The following is a 27,162-nucleotide window of genomic DNA, read 5'->3' on the forward strand; positions in this document are numbered from 1 at the left end:
TCATTATGTTAACGTTTGCCCGGTACTACCTAAGAGGGTCACACCGGCGGAAAACTGTTAAGCTCAGAGGGTATGGAGGAGACCCAACTGAGCGTATGCATATCCTCCATGATGGTATCTCAATGTATGCTCCCTGCCAAGGTTATTGTCGCCGGCAGAGAGCTACCTATATCAGTGTTTGTGGATAGCGGTTCCGCCACCAATCTCATAGATGAGGAGTTTGCACACACCGCCGGGTTTAAGATTGAAAAACTTCCTCACCCCATACAGGTGGTGACCATTAATGCTGTTCCCCTCCCTCAAGGGGAGATTACTGAGTTTGTGGCAGAGGTGAAACTCCACATTGGGGTCCTACATTCTGAGTCGGTTACATGTAGGGTCCTCCGTAATCTCCCAGCTCAAATGGTCCTGGGTTTTCCATGGCTGTCCAGGCACAACCCGGTAATTGATTGGAAAACTCAGGACATAGTACAATGGAGTGGTTTCTGCCAAGACAATTGCTTGGCCACATGTGTGTCCGCCGTGACGCCCAGCCTGCCGGAGGCTTTGCAGGATTTCGCGGATGTTTTCTCTGAGAAGGGTTGCTCAGAACTGCCTCCACATAGAGCCTATGACTGTGCTATTAGGTTAAAACCCGGGGCCAAATTACCTAAGGCCAGGATGTTTAATATTTCTGGTCCTGAGAGACAAGCTCTGAAAGACTACATCGCGGAGAGTCTGAGCAAAGGTCACATCCGGCCTTCGTCCTCGCCTGTAGCCGCGGGGTTTTTCTTCATTAAGAAGAAAGATGGAGGGTTACGCCCGTGTCTGGATTTCAGAGAGTTAAACCAGATTACTATCCGTGATCCCTACCCAATGCCGTTGATCCCGGATTTGTTCAACCAGGTAGCGGGGGCAAGATGGTTTTCCAAGCTGGACCTCAGGGGGGCGTATAACCTCATAAGGGTCCGTCAGGGGGATGAGTGGAAGACGGCGTTTAACACTCCTGAGGGTCATTTTGAGAGTCTGGTTATGCCGTTTGGGTTGACCACCGCGCCTGCCGTTTTCCAACATTTTATTAATGATGTCTTTGCTCATGTCCTGGGGAGATTTGTGATTGTATACCTGGATGATATCCTCATTTATTCTAGCGATCGGGACACTCATTTGCAGCATGTTAGGCAGGTGTTACAGTTGCTCCGGGAGAACCAGCTCTATGCTAAGCTGGAAAAATGTTTATTTTTTGTCCAGGAGTTGCCCTTTTTGGGATATATTGTGTCCGCAGCTGGTTTTAAAATGGACACCGCTAAGGTGCAAGCGGTGTTGCAATGGGAGAGGCCGGAGAGTCTGAAAGCACTCCAGCGGTTCCTTGGGTTTGCGAATTATTATAGGAAATTTATAAAACACTTTTCGACTGTCGCCAAACCGCTCACGGACATGACAAAAAAGGGTGCCGATCTGGCGAACTGGCCTGAGGTGGCTATACGTGCATTTGAGCGTCTGAAGAATAGTTTTGCTTCAGCCCCCATTCTGGTGCAACCAGACGTGTCTAAACCTTTTGTGGTAGAGGTTGATGCGTCGGAGGTGGGAGTGGGGGCAGTACTGTCTCAAGGCTCGTCCTTGAGCGAGATGCATCCATGCGCCTACTTCTCCAAGAAGTTGTCGCCAGCCGAACGGAATTATGATATCGGCAACAGGGAGTTGTTGGCCATCAAACTGGCTTTTGAGGAATGGCGACACTTCTTGGAGGGGGCGGCTCACCAGGTCACAGTTATCACCGACCATAAGAATCTGCTCTACCTGGAGTCGGCCAAGCGTCTGTCTCCTAGGCAGGCTCGCTGGGCATTGTTTTTTACTCGTTTCAATTTTCTTGTGACGTACCGTCCCGGGGCTAAAAACACCAAGGCGGATGCTTTGTCTAGGTGTTTTCCGGGGGGAGAACCTCGGGAAGAGCCGGTACCCATCCTCCAGAAAGGGGTAGTGGTCTCGGCTCTCACGACTGAGGTAGAGGCGGAGATTGCCGAGGCCCAAGAGGAGGTACCACCAGGACTTCCCGCCAACAAATCATTTGTACCCCTGCATCTTCGGCCTAAGGTGTTGAAGGAACACCACGATTCGGTACTGGCTGGTCACCCAGGGGTGAAGGGCACCTTAGAGCTGGTATCGCGTCGTTTCTGGTGGCCCAAAATCCGGCAGGACGTTTTCTCGTACGTGGCAGCTTGCATCACGTGCGCTAGGGCTAAGTCACCCCGAACCCGTCCTGCTGGCACGCTACAGCCTCTGGGGGTACCCAATAGGCCATGGACAGAAATCTCCATGGATTTTATCACTGACTTGCCAGCCTCGGCAGGGAACACGGTCATCCTGGTGGTGGTTGACCGTTTTTCAAAGATGGCGCATTTTGTGGCGTTGTCCTCTTTGCCCAATGCTAAGACGTTGGCTCAGGTATTTGTGAAGGAGGTGGTCAGACTCCACGGAGTACCGTCTGACATAGTATCTGATAGGGGTACGCAATTTGTGGCGAGGTTTTGGAAAGCTTTTTGCTCAAGGTTGGGGATCAAGTTGTCACATTCATCGGCGTTTCATCCACAGTCTAATGGACAAACTGAGCGCATGAACCAAAATCTAGAACAGTATTTACGATGCTTTGTGTCCGACAACCAGGAGGAGTGGTCTACTTTCCTTCCTCTGGCCGAATTCGCATTAAATAATCACCGCCAAGAGTCATCAGGAGAGTCTCCATTCTTTTGTGTGTACGGTCAACATCCTCAGTTTTGTACCTTACGTCAGGGTGACTCCGGGGGTGTCCCGGAGGAGGATCAGCTAGGAGCCCAATTGTCATCAGTCTGGAGGCGGGTGAAACAGCGTTTGTTGAGCATGAGTGCCAGGTACAAACGGGTGGCTGACAGTAGACGCGTGCCAGGTCCGGACCTGTGTGTGGGTGAATGGGTGTGGTTAGCTACGAAGAACATAAAACTCAAAATCCCTTCTTTAAAACTGGGTCCAAGGTTTATTGGGCCTTTTAGGATTTCTGCCATCATTAACCCAGTAGCTTATCGGTTGGAACTTCCCGTGGTGTACAAGATACACAACGTGTTTCACAGGGCTTTATTGAAAAAGGTGGTAGGCTTGGTGGACACGACGCCGATGCCACCTCCAGTCATGGTGGATGGCGAGTTAGAGTTCGAGGTCGCCAAGGTAGTGGACTCTCGAGTAGTACGCCGTACTCTTCAGTATTTGGTGCACTGGCGGGGGTATGGTCCAGAGGAGAGGTCTTGGGTTCCAGCCTCAGACATACATGCGGATCGGCTGGTCAGTTCTTTTCACCGTCGTCATCCGGACAAGCCGGGTCCTATGAGTCTTGAGGGCCCTGGGGTCCCTCGTAGAAGACGGGGTACTGTCATGTCGGACGCTGTTCACACCACAGCATCCGGCAGGCAGAGGTAGTTCCACCTCCAGCCACTATAGCCTCAGTGGCGCCGGCCTGATCTTCAGGCTCTCGGGGGTTAATCCTGCTGGAGACCAGGTTGGATGGTTAGTCACGCCCACGGTCTTTAAATAGTCATGCTGGCCTATGGGCGTCGCCGATTATAGCTTGTGTTTCATACCAAGTGGTTCCGGTCTGGAGTGGAGGTGTTCAAGAGAGAGAGATTCTTATCTGGTGTCGTATGATCCGTCGTTATCCTTTCTCCTTCCCATATTTGTGTTTAGTTGTGCCCTGTTCACATTACTGTTTATTCCTGTGTGTGTGCGGCGCAGTGCAGTTTAAGTTCTCCCTGTCTGTCATTATTTGTGTGGGAGCTTTGGTGGTGACTTCTCACTGGGTGGAGGGTGGAGGGTTAAGTGCAGGGCTGAGCAGGAGATAAGGAAAGGTCGGAGGCTCAGGCATTTGCACCTTCAGCAAAAACCCTGGGTTGAGGGTCAGACAGGGTTTCCCCTAGTAAAGGGACACCACAGGGGCCCCGGGTATTTCAGCCTTAGTTGAACTAAGCCCCCGTGACACTTATCTCCGATCACAGGGCAGTTGAGGTTAGTCTGAGATTGTGAATGGGGAAAGGGAGGAGAGCAGGGGGGACAATTCATCCGGAATGGCTCAAATGTTTAAACATGGGAACTATTAAAAACGATATTGTTGAGTTCTTTCAGTTAAACGAAGGCACTGCGGATCCATTCATAGTATGGGACGCCATGAAAGCTTACTTGCGGGAACTATTCATACGAGATATCTCGAGGCAGAAGACACGAACGAGGCAGGTAAACCAAGAGGCAGCAGATAGGCTCAGCAGGGCAGAGGAAGAAATGATAGTTAGACCCAATACCGACACTCAAACGCATTAAAAGAAGCACAAGAAGAAGTAAATAAGTTATATTTACAAGGGATAGATAAGAAAAGGGCATTCCGAAAAGCATTGTTCTATGAAGAGGGGGAAAAGGTGGGACACTTATTATCAGTGATTACTGCAGCGCAGAAAAAACCCTCACAAATATTTAAAATTGTCACTAAAGATGGGGCAGTTCACAAGGACACCGCCGGGATATTGGAATGTTTTAAGGAATACTATGTAGAATTGTGTACTTCGGAATTGAGGGCCTCGGATCTGGAGATGGATAGATACTTACAAGAGATAGAGTTACCTAAGTTAGATGATATTGATAAACAAAACTTGGAAGAATTATTTACTGTGGAAGAGGTAGAGAAGGCTATCCTATCATCAACAAATGACAGGTCACCTGGATCTGACGGGATCCCGGGAGAAGTGTACAAAGAATTAATAGAAATTGTAGCGCCTAAACTTAAGCATGTACTTGAGGTGGCAGCAGAGAAGGGGGTATTGCCAAGATCTATGAGGGAGGCTGTAATCGTGGTGATTCCTAAGGAAGGGAAAGATGCCTCATCCGTAGAATCCTATAGACCAATCTCATTATTGACATCAGATGTTAAAATACTAGCCAAAATGTTGGCGATAAGAATGTCTAGAGTTGTTCCAAAATTGATACATCCAGACCAATCAGGGTTCTTACAAAATAGATCTACCGCCATTAACCTGCGAAGACTGTTTTTAAATATTCAAATCCCAGCAGATAATAGGGGGGAAAGGGTGGTGGCCTCACTGGACGCACGGAAAGCATTTGACAGGGTAGAGTGGAATTATTTATGGGCAGTATTGAAATGTATGGGATTTGGACACAGATTTATCTCCTGGGTTAAGTTACTGTATGTAGACCCGAAAGGATATATTAGGATTAATAGGGAGACCTCGGAGGCATTTGGGTTGTTCAGAGGAACTCGTCAGGGATGTCCATTGTCACCGTTATTGTTTGCTGTGGCGATGGAACCGTTAGCGATTAAAATTCGTAACTCCAAAGAAATACAAGGCTTTAGATATGGGGAATTGGAGGAAAAGATCGCCCTATACGCGGATGATATACTCCTGTTCTTAAAAGACGGCGGAGAAGCACTGACTGAGGTCATGGGCCTTATAGGGAAATTTGGATTCTTTTCCGGATTGAGAATTAATTGGGACAAGTCATGTATCATGGGGATTGATAGAGAGTTGGGATGTCGAGATGTGGGGGAGGCAGTTGGACACTTGAAAGTAGTTAAGGAGTTTAAATACCTCGGAATATGGGTATCTATGCCTGTATCTAGATTTCTCGAACTAAACTTGGACCCATTACTAGTTAAATTCAAAGTTAAGATGACAGCATGGTGTAAACTAGTACTATCAATAGTGGGGAGGACGAATCTAATTAAAATGATAATGATGCCTCAGTTGATGTATGTCCTCCATAATGCCCCGGTTTGGATCCCAAAGAAAAATTTTTACAAAATTAATACCATTTTTAGAGAATTGATCTGGGGGAAAAAACAAGCAAAAATTAAATTGGAAATACTGCAAAGGGGGAAGGAAGAGGGTGGGTTGGCGGCGCCAAATCCATGGATATACTTTGTAGCACCGCAGGGGCAGCACTTTAGGGGCTGGCGAGAGGAGGGGAACTTGAGCGTTATGGGGGAAATTTTGGCCCAAATGACCAACAAGAGAACATTGGTACAGGGTCTGGAAGCAGGAAGCTTTGGGAGATTTGGGAAGGACATACCCACGTTTGGACTAATGCACAAAATATGGCAGCATATCAAACTTCTTAGAAGTGTTGAGGAACTGACGATATACACACCTATCTGAGATAATGTGAACCTATCGGAACTATATAAACTGAAGGACTATATCGATTGGGAGAGGAGAGGTTTGCAATATGTGTGGCAACTATTGGAGGGGTCCGAGATCAAGCCTTTTTCTGTCCTAAAAGAAGAGTTTGGACTCTCACGTAGTGGGGAATTTCGATATTTCGGTCTCAGGCTTGCATTTCAAGCGCAGAAACAGACAACGAATATGACGGTACAGAGGGATGTGGTGTTGGACTATGTGTGTGCGTCCGGGGGTACGAGAGGCGTTGTCTCTACCATCTATAGAGATTTATTATACTCTTACTTGGCTGGGTTTCCTCTAACAGTTAAATCTAAATGGGAGAGAGAAGTGGGGGAAATAGTAGATGAAACATGGGAGACTATTTTAGAGTACATACCTAAACTCTCTTTGAGTGAGCCAGGTAGGATATCGCAACTATATATCGTACATAGAACATATAAGACCCCAGAACTTATGAGGAAAATGGTCTTGAAGGACAATGCGGAGTGTCCAAGATGTGGGTATGAACCTGCGGGAATGCTTCATATGCGCTGGTCTTGTCCAAGACTCTCGTCATATTGGGAGGAGGTTATAGGGCTTGTTGAGAAGATATACAGATGTGAAATAGGAAGGGACCCAATAACGTGTGTGTTGGGGTACGTGGAGGAGGTGTCGGTGGGGAGTGCCTATAAGTCCATCATAGCAAAACTCTTATATATTGCCCGTAAGCTGATCGCACAAAAATGGATTGATGCTGAACCCCCAACGATTGGGGAGTTTGTCACTCGTGTGAATAACGTAATCCGATTGGAAGAGAGAATTTATAGAAGACGACATACAGAGGCACACTTGGAAAAAATCTGGGCCATGTGGTTACAGTGGAGACAATCACATTGAGAAAGTTTGTATTGCAGTTGGGAAGGGGGGGGAGGGAGGAGGGAGGAGGTTGGGTTTGTTTTTCTTCTCTTTTATGACGGGGAGGAAATTGAATGTCGTGTATTTTTTCTGTATGCAATGGAGATGATTTGAAAGCTTTGCCTAAATGTAATTATAACGACATTTGAATATAATAAAAAATCTTTGGTTAAAAAAAAAACGCCAACTCGTCCCGCAAAAAATAAGACCTCACATGACTTTGGGTCAAAATATGGAAAAATTATAGCGCTCAAAAGGGGTGATGCAAAAACTATTTTTACAATAAAAAGCGTCTTTTAGCGTGCGACAGCTGCCAAATATAAAAACCCGCTATAAATAGTAAATCAACCCCCCCATTATCACCCCCTTAGTTAGGGGAAAAATAATAAAATTAAAAAAATGTATTTATTTCCATTTTCCCATTAGGGTTAGGGCTAGGGTTAGGGCTGAGATTAGGGTTAGGGGTGTGTTGGGGTTAGGGTTGGCGTTAGAATTGGGTTTCCACAGTTTGGCGTCTGATCTCATTTCCAGCCAATTCTGCGTTGAAAAAGTCAAATGGTGCTCCTTCCCTTCCATGCTCTGCCATGCGCCCAAACAGTGGTTTACCCCCACATATGGGGTATCAGCCTACTCAGGACAAATTGCAAAACAACATTTGGGGTCCAATTTCTCCTTACCCTTACCCTTAGGAAAATAAAAAATTGGGGGCAAAAATATCATTTTTGTGGAAAAAAATATGATTTTTTTTATTTTCACGGCCGGGCGTTATAAGCTTCTATGAAGCACTTGGGGTTCAAAGTGCGCACCACACATCTAGATAAGTTCCTTAGGGGGTCTAGTTTCCAAAATGGTGTCATTTGTGGGGGGTTTCCACTGTTTAGGCACATCAGGGGCTTTCCAAACGCGTCATGGCGTCCAATTCCAGCCAAAAAAGTTAAATCGAGCTGCTTCCCTTCCGAGCTCTGCCATGCGCCCAAATAGTGGTTTACTCCCACATATGGGGTATCAGCGTATTCAGGACAAATTGCACAATAACTTTTGGGGTCCTGTTACCCTTGGGAAAATAAAAATTGGGGGTGAAAAGATCATTTTTGGGGAAAAAATATGATTTTTTAATTGTGCGGTTGTACGTTATAAGCTTCTGTTCAAAGTTCTCACCACATATCTTGATAAGTTCCTTGGGGGGGTCTAGTTTCCAAAATAGGGTCACTTGTGGGGGTTTCCACTGTTTAGGCACATCAGGGGCTCTCCAAACGTGACATCGCATCCGATCTGAACTCCAGCCAATTTTGCATTGAAAAAGTCAAACGGCGCTCCTTCCCTTCTGAGCTCTGCCATGCACCGAAACAGTGGTTTCCCCCCCACATATCAGGTATCAGCGTACTCAGGACAAATTGCACAATAACTTTTGCAGTCTAATTTCTCCTGTTACCCATGGTAAAATAAAAAAAAAATTGGACCTGAAGTAATTTTTTTTGTGAAAAAAAAAAAAAAAAAAAAGCTAAATGTTCATTTTTATTTAAACATTCCAAAAATTCCTGTGAAGCACCTGAAGGGTTAATAAACTTCTTAAATGTGGTTTTGAGCACCTTGAGTGGTGCAGTTTTTCGAATGGTGCCACTTTTAGGGATTTTCTATCATATAGACCCCTTAAAGTGACTTCAAATGTGATGTGGTCCGTAAAAATAAAATGGTGTTGCAAAAATGAGAAATCACTGGTGAACTTTTAACCCTTATAACTTCCTAACAAAAAAAAATTTTGGTTCCAAAATTGTGCTGGTGTAAAGTAAACATGTGGGAAATGTTACTTAAGTTTTTTGTGTGCCATATCTCTGTGATTTAAGGGCATAAAAATTCAAAGTTGGAAAATTGCGAAATTTTCGCCAAATTTCCGTTTTTTTTCACAAATAAATGCAAGTTATTTGAATTAAATTTTACCACTTACATGAAGTACAATATGTCACGAGAAAACATTGTCAGAATCTCCGGGATCCATGGAAGCGTTTGAGAGTTATTACCTCATAAATGGACAGTGGTCAGAATTGTAGAAATTGGCCCGTTCATGAACGTGCAAACCACCCTTGGGGGTAAAGGGGTTAAGAGGAGGAGTGTCACCTCGGGAGACGGCTGGACGATCTGTCCCACTACAAGTGAAATAAGTCTAAAGGCGTGATCCCACAAAGAAGTTATAAGTGGACAATCCCAAAATATATGATATAAGGCCCCACCTGATTACAGTTTCGCCAACATAGGTGTGAGGTGTTGGGAAACATGGAATGGAGCTTCACAGGAGTAAAATACCAGTGGAGTTTCTGTTTCAAGTGTGATTCAAAGTGGGACGCACATCTAAACGTCCGTCCTGCCAATTTAATTGCTCTTAACCAGTCGTTGTCAGGTATGGCTTTACCGAGGTCTTTTTCCCAAGATATGAAGGGTATAGATTTTTCGAATCTCCCCTTATGTCCCAAGGAATCATAAAGGGGTCTCAAGCCCATATCTAGAGATGAGGAAGATGAGAGGGTCCTAATAATATAACTATTAACCCTATATGGGAAGTTTAGATATTTCTTTAAAATGTATTGTACCCGGAGATATGAGAAATGGTCTTTAAAGGTCAAGCCAAACCTGTTTTTCAACTGGGCAAAAAGGTAAAACAGTGCGATCTTCAACTATATCACTTATATCCCGCCTATCTTCCAATGGTACAGGTCAAGGTCCTCTGATAACACCTCCAGAAGTTCTTAAGGTGCCTCGAAAGGCAATGCAGGGATGTGTGTCTGAGTGGAGGAGTGAACCTGAAGCCAATTAGACAGGGAGTGCTTAGTCAGTGGAAGGAGGGCTCCCAGGTTCCGTGGGTCAACCAGAGCTGCCCATAGCACCGCCCTGAGATCATGTGAGGGTGCAAAATGTGCCTCTATTTGGGACCACCTACTTGGGGGGTCGCGATTCCACCAGTTCTTCAACCAGTTGAGTTGCTATATAGTAATCGTTCACATTAGGGAGTCCCACCCCCTCTCCACTGACTTTGCGCATTGCAACAAATGTCTGGACAACCGAGGCTGCTTTCCTCCCCAGATGAAGGCGTTCAGAAGCTTATGAGAACGTTGAAAAAACACCTTCGGAAGTGATATCGGCACCGTGCGAAATAAATATAACATTTTGGGCAGTAATAACATCTTACAGTGCAATACTACCCACCCAGGAGACTTCAAATTTCTGGAGTCAGCTCATCTCATTCTCAATATCTGCTAGTAGGGGGAGGTAATTGGCTTTGTACAAATTAGTGGATGATGATGTTACCAACGTTCCCAGGTATGAAATTTGCTCCATCTGCCAGTCCATCCTCATAATGGCCTTAAGGCGTTTCAACTGCGGTAATGGTATGTTAAGGGGTAGAATTTGAGATTTATTCTCATTAATTTTGTAGTAAGATAGGAGGCCAAATTTTTCAATAATCTCTAGAGCTGCCGGCAAAGACTCCAGGGGGTGTGCTAACGTCAATATCACATCATCAGCATACAACGTGATGCAATGAGATTGTTTCCCCACCTCTATGCCCCAGATATCTGGACTTTGTCTGATTGCTTGTGCAAGTGGTTCTAAAGCTAAAATGAACACTAAGGGGGAGAGAGGACACCCCTGCCTAGTGCCATTTGTAATTCACAAAAACCCTGGCCGACGGAGCAGAATACAGAGCTTTAATAGCAGTCAGCACCCGACCCCCAATCTCCATACACTCCAGAACCGAGAAGACAAACGACAATCTCCCTCGGTCGAATGCCTTCTCGGCGTCTAAGGCCACTACCACCGCTGGTGTTCCCCTTCTATTTATTACATCTATCAATTACTTTCCTGGTGTTGTCAGCTGCAGTCCGCCCTTGCACAAAACCAGCCTGGTCTGAGTTAATAAGGGAAGAAATGATAGGCGCCAATCTCAGAGCAATACACTTAGCATAAATTTTGACATCAGTGTTTAACAATGAAATCGGGCTGAAGTTTTGGGGCACCTCCGGTGGCTTTCCCTGTTTTGGGAGTGTGATCACAGTAGCTGTCAGCATTTCTTTTGGGAAGCTCCCTTCATTTGTTGCTAATTGTAGGGTTTTGCATAAGTGTGGAACTAAGGTCTCCTGGAATGCTTTATAGTACAAGTTTGTAAGACCGTCCGGGCCTGGGGCCTTCGCCTCTGGGAGAGAGTTAATCATTTTGGTCAATTCAGTCTCAGTCAAAGGTGCGTTTAAGATTTCTAACTGGTCTGGTGCAAGAGTTGGGAGATTAGTGCTTGACAAAAACAGATTTGTATCAGGGGCTGTTGGGCCATGGAGGTCTGCTCTTGGATCTAAGTTATACAAAGAAGCATAGTATTCCTTAAATTTATTGGCGATTTCCCGAGGAGTGTATATCTTAGAATCGGGAGATAAGTTCCTCAAAAAGGGGATCTTAGTTTTAGAAGTTTTAATTTTCACTCTCTGGATGCTAGCAGTTTACCCGCTTTATTATTTTGGGAGTAGTAATGGGCTTTGGTGATAAGATTTTTTTCATAATTGTGTAAGAGTAATTCCCGCAATTCCAGTCGGAGATCACATAGTTTACACATTTGGGCAGAGGATGGGGCTCTCTTATTCATGTATTCCAGTGAACTAATCAATGCTGTAAGGTCTGATAAGCGTTTTTCTCTTTGCTTTTTAAGAATATGGCCTATTTTAATAAAGTGGCCCCTGATAAACGCTTTATGGGCATTCCATACATGGAAGTAATTAGTGACCGAGTCCGCATTGAGCTCAAAGTATTCTTTAAGAGCTACCGTATTTTTCGGACTATAAGACGCACCGGACCATAAGACGCACCCCAATTTTCAGAAGGAAAATAGGGGAAAAAAAAATGTGTCAAATGGGGGTCTGTCTTACAGTCCGAATTCAGCTTACCTGGGAAGGGATCCGGCACAGGTGGAGAAGTAGTCACAGGGGTCACTCAGTGGTCCAGGCTCGTGCGGTGGCGGCTCTGTGCTGGGGCAGGATGGTTGTGCTGGGGTAGGTGCAGCTGTGCTGGGGCTGTGGCAGCTGTGCTGGGGTAGGTGCAGCTGTGCTGGGGTAGGTGCAGCTGTGCTGGGGCAGCTGTGCTGGGGTAGGTGCAGCTGGTGCTGGGGCAGCTGTGCTGGGGTAGGTGCAGCTGGGGCTGGGGCAGCTGTGCTGGGGTAGGTGCAGCTGGGGCTGGGGCAGCTGTGCTGGGGCTGGGGCAGCTGGGCTGGGGTAGGTGCAGCTGTGCTGGGGCAGGGGCAGCTGTGCTGGGGCAGCTGTGCTGGGGCAGCTGTGCTGGGGCTGGGGCGAGATCTGAAGCCGCGCATGCGCCGTCCCCGGACCGGCGGCCATGTTCCCGGCGTCCATGCTCCCGGAGGCCACCGCAACATGGCGGCGGCCAGCAAGAGAAGTGCGGGGCCTCAGGGCTGCGAAGAAATGCCGGCAGAACCGCCGCCCCTGCACCGGAGCACAGCCCACTGCCACCACCGCACCGCAGAGCGCCGCCCGCTGCCACCAGCGCACCAGCCAGAAGGTTAGTACCGTGTATTGCGACCATAAGACGCACCCCCCACTTCCCCCAAAATTTTTGGGGAAAAAAGTGTGTCTTATGGTCGGAAAAATACGGTACTTTTGTTTGTGCCACTAAATGGGGGGTTTTTAGAATAAAGGGGTTCATCTTCCACGGGGGGTAAAGGGGGCACTCAGATTCTTCCTGAATTGACATCTTTATGGGGGCGTGATCCGACCAAGTTATTATACCTATTTCTGATGAGTTGACAATATTAAAGAGAGACCTGCTAACCAAGAATAGGTCTATCCGGGAGTAGGAGTGATGTACCTGTGAAAAGTAGGTATAGTCCTTCTCACATGCATGAAGAACCCTCCATATGTCATATAGGTCCTCCCGAAAGGCTAAGGGGGGGAGAACAGGTGGCCCCCTGGAGGTTGGGGTGGAAGAGTCCAGAGAATTATCAAAAACACAATTAAAATCCCCACATATGATTACGTGGCCCTGTTTAACCTTATTGATTCTAGTTAATAACTTTTTGATAAATCTAGTCTGCACTTGGTTTGGAGCATAAATGACGACTATAGTATATGAAACATTATTTATGGTGCCCACTTGTATGAGGTATCAACCTGCAGGGTCAAGTTCTAGATAAGTCGAGGAGAAAGCAACAGACCCCCTGATAGCTAACATCACCCCTCTCTTTTTTTTTTTCTTCGAGAAATTAGATTGGACCACATATGGAAAGAGCCGATGAGACAGTCTGTGGGAGTCTTTCTCCAATAATTGCGTCTCCTGGGCACAAAACACCTCACATTTAGCTGTGACCGCCTCTTTCCACATATAAGATCTTTTATGAGGGTTGTTTAGGCCTCTAACATTGTGAGCATATTGTAATAACCATATTGTAAACATACAGATGCTAGTATGACTAATGGGTTGCCCATTACACCTGTCAGAATTCCCTGCAAAGTGGGAAAATGCTGGACCCGAATAAACCACAGGTATGCAAAAGGATAGAAAAAAAACAAAAACCAAACACAATGCAAACTAATAAAATCAGAAGTAAAGTCATGAAACCGACCGAGGACTGCACTTCGGTCCACAAAACGCGGGAGTAGGAAATCCGCGGGGGGGATATATCACTGTCCGCACCAACCAGTCAGGATTCCACCCTTGTTAAAAGATAGTGATCAGTGAGGATTCGGGCAGCCGGGTGGGTTGACTAATATGCAGGAAAGGCGATGAAATTGTCGTTTTGCAGGGTCTCAGGGAAGAAGCATTCAGCTCATGCAACTGGCATCCTAGGCATCCAGGCCACGCCCCCAGTTTATGGATTATTTTAAATTTTTGTGGAAATTCAATAACTGATAAGTGGGGCGTGCAATATTATTCGGCCACTTTACTTTCAGTGCAGCAGACTCACTCCAGAAGTTCATTGTGGATCTCTGAATGATCCAATGTTGTCCTAAATGACTAATGATGATACATATAATCCACCTGTATGTAATCAAGTCTCCGTATAAATGCACCTGCTCTGTGATAGTCTCAGGGTTCTGTTTGAAGCACAGAAAGCATCATGAAGACCAAGTAACAAAACAGGCAGGTCCGTGATACTGTTGTGGAGAAGTTTAAAGCCGGATTTGGATACAAAATGATTTCCAAAACTTTAAACATCATAAGGAGCACTGTGCAAGCGATCATATTGAAATGGAAGGATTATCATACCACTACAAATCTACCGAGACCCAGCCATCCCTCTAAACTTTCATCTCAAACAAGGAGAAGACTGATCAGAGATGCAGCCAAGAGGTCCATGATCACTCTGGATGAACTGCAGAGATCTACAGCTGAGGTGGGACAGGTCCATAGGACAACAATCAGTCGTACACTGCACAAGACTGGCAAGAAGAAAGCCATTTCTCAAAGATATCCATAAAAAATGTCGTTTAAAGTTTGCAACAAGCCACCTGGGAGACACACCAAACATGTGGAAGAAGGTGCTCTGGTCAGATGAAACCAAAATCGAACTTTTTGGCAACAATGTCAAACGATATGTTTGGCGTAAAGGCAACACAGCTCATCACCCTGAACACACCATCCCCACTGTCAAACATGGTGGTGGCAGCATCATGATTTGGGCCTGCTTTTCTTGAGCAGGTACAGGAAAAATTGATAGGAAGATGGATGGAGCCAAATACAGGACCATTCTTGAAGAAAACCTGTTGGTGTCTGCAAAAGACCTGAGACTGGGACGGAGATTTGACTTCCAACAAGACAATGATCCCAAACATAAAGCAAAATCTACAATGGAATGGTTCACAAATAAATGTATCCAGGTGTTAGAATGGCCAAGTCAAAGTCCAGACCTGAATCCAATCGAGAATCTGTGGAAAGAGCTGAAAACTGCTGTTCACAAACGATCTCCCTCCAACCTCACTGAGCTCGAGCTGTTTGCCAAGGAAGAATGGGCAAGAATTTTAGTCTCTCGATGTGCAAAACTGATAGAGACATACCCCAAGCGACTTGCAGCTGTAATTGCAGCAAAAGTTGGCGCAACAAAGTATTAAGTTAAAGAGGCCGAATAATATTGCACGCCCCACTTTTCAGTTTTTGAATTTTGGGAGTGAACTAGATGGACTTAGTCTTCCTTCAAACTTAATAACTATGTTACAAAAATTAAAAATAACCAGTAAATTTCAATCAACTTCACAATTATGTTCCACTTCTTGTTGATTCTTCACCACAAATTTACATTTAGTATCTTTATGGTTGAAGCATGATATGTGGGAAAAGATTGAAAAGTTCCAGGGGGCCGAATACTTTCGCAAGGCACTGTATCTTGGGTATCACTGAAGAACTCCCTGTGAATTGAACTGTTGGTAAAGTGATACTGCTTCTCCCTCATCTTTGAGGTCACTGTCCTAGATAATTTATTGCAGGCGCTGACTCGCATGAATATTTATTGCCTGAAAGAAACCTTGTTATATTACCCTTGATGGAAAAAGGTGAAATTACCACACTTAAAGTGGTTTTCTCACAAAAAAGTAAATTTTAATCAATAGATCTTTGAATATTAATAATTTCCACAGTTGGCCGTGTTTAGATAAAATGTTCCTGTGCTGAGATAATCTTATAAATGTGCCCCTGCTGTGTACTGTGTAATGGCCGTGTCTGACCGTACAGGAACATGGTCTGATCATATCACATCTCCTGGGCAGGGGGGAACCAAAAGAGAGTATGGAGACAGGACAGCAGGGGATAGCACCTGATTTTTTTTTTTTTCTTCTTTTAAATGTTTTACCTAAAAAAAAAAAAAAAAAAAAAAAAAATTGAAAAAAATATATATGCCGTATTTGCGATCCACATGCTGTAATGTCTGTATACTTTTTTTTCTTTCTGCCTGCCAGTTCTAAGTCTCCACCGCTGCTACCGGTTTCTGTTACTTGTCCGTAGCGTGCACTTCACGTTGACAGTGCTGCATCAAATAAGTGCGCTCAGCAGCACGAGCCGCCCACACTGATCTGCGAGAGCGCTGTCTTATAAAACTATGATGAATATGAAAACTACAGCAAGCAGCATAGTAAGCGACACATCGCTGGGATCAGTGTCTCTGTTTCTACATTATGCTGGTCGTAGATTAAGTGGCAAAAAAGCTGGTGTGAGCCCCTTTAAATATGAAATACCATAGACCCTGAAGAGCTAGGCCTCATTCACACTTGATTGTTTTAAAGCCAAAGACCGGAGTGGAACTTACAGAGGAAAACTGTAATTGAAAGATTAACAACTCTTCTGTGTTTTGAAGACACTCCTAGTTTTGGCATACAGATGCAAAAATAGTGACGTGTGAATGAGGACTTTTCTCTCGTTGCTTATTACATTCAAAACCTGTTATGAGTGGCCTGAAATAGTTAACTGGTCATAATAGATTAATTTCACCTTTCAAAACTGTTGTATTAGGGCTCTTTCACACATCCGGTGTCAGGGGTCCGGCAGGGTGCGGTGAAAAGCCGGGCCGCCGGATCCGGCCTGCAGCGGTGACACCGGATGTACATGCGGCGCCTGATGCGGCTTGGAGGACATTTAAAGGAGCCGCAGCACCGGGGGTCGAGAGAGCCAGCCGGAGAGAGATCGAAAGACGAGAGAGCAGCCAGAGAGACAGCGGGGGACGAGAGAGCAGCCAGAGAGACAGCGGGGGACGAGAGAGCAGCCAAAGACAGAGCAGGGGACGAGAGCGCAGCCAAAGACAGAGCGGGGGACGAGAGAGCAGCCAGAGAGACAGCGGGGGACGAGAGAGCAGCCAAAGAGAGAGCGGGGGACGAGAGCAGCCAGAGAGACAGCGGGGGACGAGAGCAGCCAGAGAGACAGCGGGGGACGAGAGAGCAGCCAAAGACAGAGCGGGGGACGAGAGAGCAGCCAAAGACAGCGGGGGACGAGAGAGCAGCCAGAGAGACAGTGGTGGACGAGAGAGCAGCCAGAGAGACAGTGGGGGGACGAGAGAGCAGCCAGAGAGACAGCGGGGGACGAGAGAGCAGCCAGAGAGACAGCGGGGGACGAGAGAGCAGCCAAAGAGAGAGCGGGGGACGAGAGCAGCCAGAGAGACAGCGGGGGACGAGAGCAGCCAGAGAGACAGCGGGGGACGAGAGAGCAGCCAGAGAGACAGCGGGGGACAAGAGAGCAGCCAAAGAGAGAGCGGGGGACACGAGAGAGATGCGCGCCGGGCACTTGTGGGGTTAAAACTCACAGTGCCCGGTCATGCGCTGTTGAAAAAGCCGGTCCGGCGCTGCAAAAAAACGTTGCAGCCAACGTTTTTTGCAGACGCCGGACGGCGCATGTTTGCCGTATCCGGCAAAACCTGGAGGCACCGGGCGATCATTACATTCTATGTGAAAAAACCGGATCCAATTCCGGATCCGGTTTTCACAATCTTCGCCGCATCGTGCCGGATTTAAAAGAATGGATGTGTGAAAGTAGCCTTACTATTAAAGAAAGAAGATCTTTTGGTCCAGCGATCACTGTTTTTACTTTCATGACCTGGATAGATGCAGATTGCGCTACTTGTTTCTTATTAAAAATATCAAATAAATAAATAAAAGCAAGAAGTATGGGGACAATAATAAGAAGTAAGAAAACCGACCATCAAGTCTAATACTGTATTTGTTTGCTGGACATGCATAACGTAGGACTGGGAGCGGAGGAAATCCTGCTTTTGGGTATACAACCCCTGGCAAAAATTATGTACTGGCCTTGGAGGATGTTATGTTCATTCAGTTGTTTAATTTTGTAGGAAAAAAGCAGATCACAGACATGGCACAAAACTAAAGTCAATTCAAATGGCAACTTTCTGGCTTTCAGAAACACTAAAAGAAATCAAGAACAAAAAATGTGGTAGTCAGTAATGGTTACTTTTTTTAACCAAGCATAGGGGAAAAATTATGGAATCATGAAAAACAAACCAACAAAAAAAAAACTCCAACACATCACTAGTATTTTGTTGCACCACCTTTGCCTTTTAGAACAGCTTGCAGTCTCTGAGGCATGGACTTAGTGAATGTCAAACAGGACTCTTCATCAATCTGGCTCCAACTTTCTCTGATTGCTGTTGCCAGATCAGCTTTGCAGGTTGGAGCCTTGTCATGGACCATTTTCTTCAACTTCCACCAAAGATTTTCAATTGTATTGAGATCCGGACTGCAAATAGGCCATGATATTGACCTTATGTGTCTTTTTTTCAAGGAATGTTTTCACAGTTTTTGCTCTATGGCAAGATGCATTATCATCTTGAAAAATGATTTCATCATCCCCAAACATCCTTTCAATTGATGGGATAAGAAAAGTGTCCAAAATATCAACGTAAACTTGTGCATTTATTGAAGATGTAATGACAGCCATTTCCCCAGTGCCTTTACCTGACATGCAGCCCCATATCATCAATGACTGTGGAATTTTGCAAGTTCTCTTCAGGCAGTCATCTTTATAAATCTCATTGGAACGGCACCAAACAAAAGATCCAGCATCATCACCTTGCCCAATGCAGATTCGCGATTTATCACTGAATATGACTTTCATCCAGTCATCCACAGTCCACGATTGCTTTTCCTTAGCCCATTGTAACCTTGTTTTTTTCTGTTTAGGTGTTAATGATTGCATTCATTTAGCTTTTCTGTATGTAAATCTCCTTTACTTTAGGCGGTTTCTTACAGTTCGGTCACAGACGTTGACTCCAGTTTCCTCCCATTCATTCCTCATTTGTTTTGTTGTGCATTTCCTGTTTTGGAGACATACTGCTTTATGTTTCTGGTCTTGACGCTTTGATGTCTTCCTTGGTCTACCAGTATGTTTGCCTTTAACAACCTTCCCATGTTGTTTGTATTTGGTCCAGATTTTAGACACAGCTGACTGTGAACAATCAACATCTTTTGCAACATTGCGTGATGATTTACCCTCTTTTAAGAGTTTGATAATCCTCTCCTTTGTTTCAATTGACGTGTTGGAGCCATGATTCATGTCAGTCCTCTCGGTGCAACAGCTCTCCAAGGTGTGATCACTCTTTTAGATGCAGACTAATGAGCAGATCTAATTTGATGCAGGTGTTAGTTTTGGGAATGAAAATTTACAGGGTGATTCCATAATTTTTTCCCTTAGAATTGAGTGATTCCATAATTTTTTCCCTATGCTTGGTTAATTAAAGTAACCATTACTGACTACCACATTTTTTGTTCTTGATTTATTTTAGTGCTTCTTAAAGCCAGAAAGTTGCCATTTGAAATGACTTTAGTTTTGTGCCATGTCTGTGATCTGCTTTTTTTCTACAAAAATAAACAGCTGAATGAACATAACATCCTCCAAGGCCGGTGATTCCATAATTTTTGCCAGGGGTTGTAGTCCGTTTCCATTTCTGATGCATTTTGAGGAATGTCAGGAGATCTCGTTGGTGGGGCTCTTTACCCTTTAACTTCAATGAAGAAAGCGCCATGTTTCTTTTTTTCTGACTCAATGATAGAGCCCCATTGAAGTCCAGGGATAAATTTGTGTACCAAATTGTCAGAAGGGGCAGACGAGTGTACAGGTGAACCCTGCAAGTATACCAAGAGTACATGTCCAGCACATTGTAGCTGCAGGAAAATCATCCATGTAGAGAAGACAGATACAAAGTAAATAAAAGAGAAAACGGATCTGAAATAATGGTGTATGGTAAACTCGCACTGCTTTTCTTTTCTTTTTTTCTCTTTAAGTCTATTGTCCAAGTGGAAACTCTTGGAGAGTTCGGTGTCTTTTTCACACTTTTTCTTGTTGGATTGGAATTTTCCCCAGAAAAACTGAGAAAGGTTGGTACTCTTTACTTACTAAAACGCTGTGTAAAATATACTCGTGTTTGAATCAGGGCTGTGGAGTCGGTAAGGCTACTTTCACACTTGCGTCGGTACGGGCCCGTCGCAATGCGTCGGGCCGACGTACCGACGCACGTTGTGAAAGATTTGCACAACGGGGGCAGCGGATGCAGTTTTTCAACGCATCCGCTACCCCATTGTAATGTCCAGGGAGGAGGGGGCGGAGTTTCGGCCGCGCATGCGCGGTCGAAAATGGCGGACACGACGCACAAAAAAGTTACATGTAACATTTTTTTGTGCGTCGTGGCCGCCAAAACACGACGCATCCATCGCACGATGGATGCGACGTGTGGCCATACGTCGCAATGCGTCGCTAATGCAAGTCTATGGAGAAAAAACGCATCCTGCGGGCAACTTTGTAGGATGCGTTTTTTCTCCAAAACGGCGCATTGCAACGTACGTCACACAACGCTAGTGTGAAAGTAGCCTAAGCCAAACCTGCGACTCCGACTCCTCAATTTCCCTTACTCTGACTCCGACTCCCACATATATTGCTTATATTTAAGTGAAAAATTTATTGTAGTACAATGTGAACATCAGACATTTAATTATTTCTATGATCCAATAATCAAGATATTTAGATAGAACATAATATCTATTTATTGAAATACAACTTTAGAACACAAAAAACTAATAAATTGTAAATATGTAATACACTGTATAATATCGATTACGTACATACGGTACAGACCCAAGTTTGGACACACCTTCTCATTCAAAGAGTTTTCTTTATTTTCATGACTATGAAAATTGTAGATTCACTCTGAAGGCATCAAAACTATGAATTAACACATGTGGAATTATATAATTAACAAAAAAGTGTGAAACAACTGAAAATATGTCTTATACTCCACCTTTTGCTTTGCACACTCTTGGCATTCTCTTGATGATCTTCAAGAGGTAGTCACCGGAAATGGTCTTCCAACAGTCTTGAAGGAGTTCCCAGAGATGCTTAGCACTTGTTGGCCCTTTTGGCTTCACTCTGCGGTCCAGCTCACCCCAAACCATCTCGATTGGGTTCAGGTCTGGTGACTGTGGAGGCCATCTGGTGTAGCACCCCATCACTCGCCTTCTTGGTCAAATAGCCCTTACACAGCCTGGAGGTGTGTTTGAGGTCATTGTCCTGTTGAAAAATAAATGATGGTCCAACTAAACACAAACCAGATGGAATAGCATGCCGCTGCAAGATGCTGTGGTAGCCATGCTGGTTCAGTATGCCTTCAATTTTGAATAAATCCCCAACAGTGTCACCAGCAAAGCACCCCCTCCCCTCACCATCTCACCTCCTCCTCCATGCTTCACGGTGGGAACCAGGCATGTAGAGTCCATCCGTTCACCTTTTCTGCGTCACACAAAGACATGGTGGTTGGAAGGAAAGATCTCAAATTTGGACTCATCAGACCAAAGCACAGATTTCCACTGGTCTAATGTCCATTCCTTGTTTTCTTTAGCCAAAACAAGTCTCTTCTGCTTGTTGCCTGTCCTTAGCAGTGGTTTCCTAGCAGCTATTTTACCATGAAGGCCTGCTGCACAAAGTCTCCTCTTAACAGTTGTTGTAGAGATGTGTCTGCTGCTAGAACTCTGTGTGGCATTGACCTGGTCTCTAATTTGAGCTGCTGTTAACCTGCGATTTCTGAGGCTGGTGACTCGGATGAACTTATCCTCTGCAGCAGAGGTAGCTCTTGGTCTTCCTTTCCTGGGGCGGTCCTCATGTGAGCCAGTTTCTTTGCCACTGCACTTGGGGACACTTTCAAAGTTTTCCCAATTTTTCAGACTGACTGACCTTCATTTCTTAAAGTACTGTAATGATGGCCACTCGTTTTTCTTTACTCAGCTGCTTTTTTCTTGCCATAATACGAATTCTAACAGTCTATTCAGTAGGACTATCACCTGTGTATCCACCAGACTTCTGCACAACACAACTGATGGTCCCAACCTCATTTATAAGGCAAGAAATCCCACTTATTAAACCTGACAAAGCACACCTGTGAAGTGAAAACCATTTCCGGTGAATACCTCTTGAAGCTCATCAAGAGAATGCCAAGAGTGTGCAAAGCAGAAATCAAAGCAAAAGGTGGCTACTTTGAAGAATATAAGACATATTTTCAGTTGTTTCACAGTTTTTTGTTAATTATATAACTCCACATGTGTTAATTCATAGTTTTGACGCCTTCAGAGTGAATCTACAATTTTCATATTCATGAAAATAAAGAAAACGCTTTGATTGAGAAGGTTGTCCAAACTTTTGGTCTATAATAATATATATATATATATATATATATATATATATATATATATATATATATATATATATACAGTATACATATACTATGTATGTGTGTGTGTATGTATATATATATATATATATATATATATATATATATATATATACAATATTATACATATACAATATTATACATATAGTGTGTGTGTGTGTGTGTGTGTGTGTGTGTGTGTGTGTATATATATACACAAACACAAACACACACACACACACACACACACACACACACACTATGACTTATCTCGGCTAAGATAAAGCCTAGATCCTCAGGCTACATTGACACTATGGGTGTAGCCAGGATCAAACCTGGGGGGGGGCAGAACCTCATAATGTTCCGCAGAACCTCATACTGCACACCTCAGCTGCTGCAGAACCTCATACTGCACACCCCTACACTTGAAAATAAAGCCTGCACCTTAAGAAGATGTGATAATGAATGCAATCTTTTTATTCCAACTATCAGTTGATGTTGATGTTACTGAAGACGAGCAATGCCTGTCCTGGGTGTCCTTTTGGACAGCTATGAGGTGTACCTGACTGGTGCTAAAAAAATGAGGAGTGTTAGTCTGTGTGCTATCCGGCTTTCATTCTTTTTGGTACAGATATGGTATGGATAGACAGATATGGATAAATGGATAGAGCAGATTTCTAATCTGCTTTTGCTATTGAAAACTGTGAGCTCAAAAACCTTTCAGGTGATGCGGTTTTTTAAAAAGCTGGTCTGCTTTTGCAACTGAAAAACGTATCCTCAAAAAACACAGGAAAAACGCTGTGTGTGAATGTAGCCTTAGATCAGGAATAGAACAGCCATTGATAGGACATTTCATAACTTTCCCAAATTCCTATGAAAAAATATTCAGCACATTCTGCATTGAACTACTGTACCCAATTTATTATATATTTTAGGAGTCGGTCCATTTTATACCGACTCCAACTCCACCAAAATGAGCATCGACTCCGACTCCACAGCCCTGGTTTGAATTGCTGTTTCTACTCTGCAAGGAAAAAAATAAGTATCAAGTGCACAAGATTTCAGAAAACGTGTAAAAAAAAATGCAACGTGAATAAACCCTTATCCCAGATTCTTACATACAGACTTTTAAGCCAAACGCAGGAGTGAGAAGAGTAAAACCTTGTGCGCTCCTGGCTTTGCCTCAATAATACTTCAGTAAGTCAGTATTTCATTGGAAGATGTAAAACCCTGAAATGGCGATAAAATAGTCACTATGCTAAAATTGTTACGTTTCCCTTGTTTCTGGGGTTCTGTCTGATTGTTCTGCTGAAAATGATCCACGTGACTACATTTGGTTTGGGACCGATTTTAGCTTTGGGACACCAATGCAGTGGAAAGTATGGTGTTCAGGTCCGATGAAACGGACCTCGCCATGAGTAGCATGTTGTTGGTGGACAAAGCTTAAGGTTGTGTGCACACCTGCGGATTTTTAGCGTTTGTGCTGCGTTTTTTCGTGGCGAAAACTCTAAAAATCCGCAGTCCATTGAATTCAATGGCATTCCGCACATGCTGTGCTAATGCTGCGTATTTTTCTGCAGTGGAATCGCATTGCGGGAAAACACGCAGCATGCTCATTCTTTGTGCGGAATCGCAGGAATTCCTCACACATAGGAATGCATTGATCCGCTTACTTTCCGCTTGTGGCTATGCCCACCATGCGCAAAGAAAGTGGAAAATGTGCGGATGGTACCCACGGTCAGGAGGAGAGGAGACTCTCCTTCAGGCCCTGGGTACCATATCACTGTTAAAAAACAAAAAAAAAAAGAATTAAAATAAAAAATCGTGATATTCTCACCTTCCGGCGGCCCCTGCAGCCTTCGCAGTCCTTACTGATGCTCCCGGCAAATCCCGTTCCCAGTGATGCCTTGCGACAATGACCCCAGGTGACATAGCATCTCGAAAGACCGCTACGTCATCACAGGTCATTGTCGCAAGGCATGACTGGGAATGGGACTTGCCGGGAGCATCTCTGAGGCCTGGGAACGCTGTGGGGGATGCCGGAAGGTGAGAATATCATGATTTTTTTTATTTTTTTAATAATTTTTAACATTATATCTCTTACTGCTGATGCCGCATAGGCAGCCTCAATAGTAAAATGTTGGTCACACTTGTCACACTGTTTGACGAGTGTGACCAACCTGTCAATCAGTTTTCCAAGCAATGCTAGAGATCGCTTGGAAAACACTAGCATTCTGCAAGCTAATTATGCTTGCAAAATGCTATTTTTTTTGCGGGAATTCCGCATGCGTATTTCCCGCGGATTTCCCGTGGCAGGGAGTTGCGGAATTGCCGCGGAAATTTCGTGTGCACATAGCCTAAAGGGAGAGGAGGCGATGTATGGACACCAGTCACAGGTAGGCTTCTCTGTTATTTGACAAAGGAGCCCCAAAATACAGAGACCTTCCCAATAAAGGTTTTACATTGATTTTTCACATTATCAGCTGGTCATCTGCACCTACATTAGTGTCCTTTGTTTTGGGGTGTCCAGATGCCTCTCCAGTCCCTTGAGCGTTTCTGGATTCCCAGCATGGTTTTCACACCTGACCTAGGACACTGGTAATGATCGCATCCAGCGCTACCCAGTTTTCTGCCTTTACTTGAGTTAAGCACAATGTAGCACGGTTATGTAAAGGTGCTTTCTACTTATGAGCTATTTCACAACCTTGAGGTCCTAACCCTATGTGCATTGGTTTTTGTTACAAGCCCATCTAATAAAAGGTTGTTGAAAATGTAAGTTACGTGTTGTGTTTTTCCCCTCGTAGTCTTACTTACCTGCTGCCACTGCTTAGTAGGTTCCTCCCATGATCCTCTTTCAGGCCCCTACTAAAGCCTTCAGATCCATATTTTGCACTCAGAAGTAGAGTATTTTTTACAGACTCATTTGTAAGTCTAAAGGTACCCTGTCAGCACAGACTGACACTCAAAACCACGTACAGGCGCTCGGTGCATCATGGCGTGGCCAAACATGTAGCTCCTCCTTCCCACCTGCTTGTTTTCCCTCAACCTCCATCCACCTGGTTTTTGACGCCTCTGGCTTCATAGAGCCAGAGAAGGGCAGAGATAGGTGGAAAACAAGCAGGTGGGAAGGTGTATATAAATGATTGGCCCCCGCCGTGCAGCACCGAGCGCCTGTACGTGGTTTTGAGTGTCATTCTGTGCTGACAGAAGAGAATATACCTGGAATGGCAGGCAGCAGGTAAGTGGCAGTCTGGAGCATGTACAGTGCCGCGGGATCAGGCCTAAAGCTGAGTTTCCAGTTATTACACCTTGTTATTTAGCAACAGGAGTGTCCTGATACGTATAGCTGCAGTTGCTATTTTTGGCTGGGAACATTTTGCATCTATTTTTTTTTTTTTCTAATAGTTTTACAAGTAAGATTTGCGATTTAGAATGAGACTGGGAAAAAGAAATATGACTGCAGGATCAAATCACGCATGGTTTATTTATAGTCTGCTACCATGGAGACGCAAGGGTTTGCATGAGTGCTGTAGACACAAAAGTAAGGCTAGGTTCACATAACGTTTTGGCAGTCCGTTAACGGACTGTGCTAACGCTACTCTTTATTCTGATCGCGTTAGCGCAGCTGCTCCATCTGCGCTAGCCGTGACGAGCCCTTGAACGCTGCAGACCGCGTCCGAGGGTCCGTCACAGCTTGACGGCACATCGCTAACGCATGCCGCTTATGACATCCGTTAGCAATGCGCCACCTTATAGCAGTCCCATAACGCTATGTGAACCTAGCCTTAGGATAAAATTATTGTAACTGTCGGTTGATCTTGTAAATATTGTTTTGCGCAAAACTACTGTTGTCTCTATTGTCAGTGTTACTTGTCTGTGAGATATAATATGATTTCTTTTACCCCTTAGGTATGGAAAATTGCTGTGCAAGGCCCATGCTTCATGACGGTCTTAATGATTGCATTCGGTTTACTGTGGGGGCACTTCCTACAAATCAGACCTACGCAGAGTGTCTTCATTTCGACATGTTTGTCTTTGTCTAGCACCCCCTTGGTGTCCAGGTTCCTTGCAGGCAGCTCTCGAGGAGATAAAGATGGTAACTAAATGACCTTCACGTTTGCTGTATGAACCATTTATTCATACATACTTCTACAAGTTCATTTCTTTGGTTTGCAAATGTTTTTCCTAGATTAAATGTCAGGACTCGTCTTTTTAGCTTCTCATTATTACCTATCGTTTGACAGATTCCTTGCAGCCTCAGCCGGACACTGGTTGTTGCTAGGCTTTAACCCAACCATGTAGTGAAATGATAAACCACAATCATTCCAAGAAAATGATCTATGGACAGATGAAACCCATCTAGAGCTTTTTGGCAATGCAAACCTGCATCGTGTTCACAGACTAAATGAATCCTGTAAAGAACAGTTTACCCCAGCTACAATGACGCCAAAGTCCATAATGTGCCACCTCGGTGCTGCTTGCGCAAAACCAGAGGATTCAGAACTTAAATGACTGTATGTTTGGTGACAAATCATCTTTTTTTCATAGTGTATTTGGACTTGCTATTAGAATATTCTAATGATACATTGTGGTACATATCCTTGTGGTATTATTCTCATTTGCACAAGGAAAGACTAGAAGCAATGGGATGAAACTGAATGGGAGGAGACACAGACTAGATATTAGAAAAAACTTTTTGACAGTTAGATCAATGAGTAGAACAAGCTGCCACGAGAAGTGGTGAGTTCTCCTTCAATGGAAGTCTTCAAACAGAGGCTGGACAGACATCTGACTGGGATGATTTAGTGAATCCTGCTTTGAGCAGGGGGTTGGACCAGATGGCCCAGGAGGTCCCTTCCAACTCTACCATTCTATGATTTCTAAAGATACTGGATTTTTTACAATAAATAA

The 27,162-nt window shown here is 44.6% G+C and overlaps 1 protein-coding gene across 2 annotated transcripts in view; it reads left to right on the top strand.

Annotated features, from left to right (window-relative positions):
* The window catches only part of TMCO3 (transmembrane and coiled-coil domains 3), an 81,534-nt gene that overhangs the window by 40,776 nt on the left and 13,596 nt on the right, over positions 1 to 27,162 (top strand). For both annotated transcript variants that reach the window (XR_012227432.1, XM_073563524.1), the window contains exons 6-7: positions 19,841 to 19,933; positions 26,161 to 26,347. Coding sequence is in view for 1 of the 2 variants with exons in the window: in XM_073563524.1 (XP_073419625.1) it covers positions 19,841 to 19,933; positions 26,161 to 26,347 (280 nt within the window). In the remaining variant the exon portion in view is untranslated. The remainder of the gene's footprint in view (positions 1 to 19,840; positions 19,934 to 26,160; positions 26,348 to 27,162) is intronic.

Source organism: Dendrobates tinctorius, unplaced genomic scaffold (assembly GCF_039654945.1).
Source record: "Dendrobates tinctorius isolate UK_male_01 unplaced genomic scaffold, ASM3965494v1 ptg000394l, whole genome shotgun sequence".
Classification (NCBI taxonomy): Eukaryota; Metazoa; Chordata; class Amphibia; order Anura; family Dendrobatidae; genus Dendrobates; species Dendrobates tinctorius.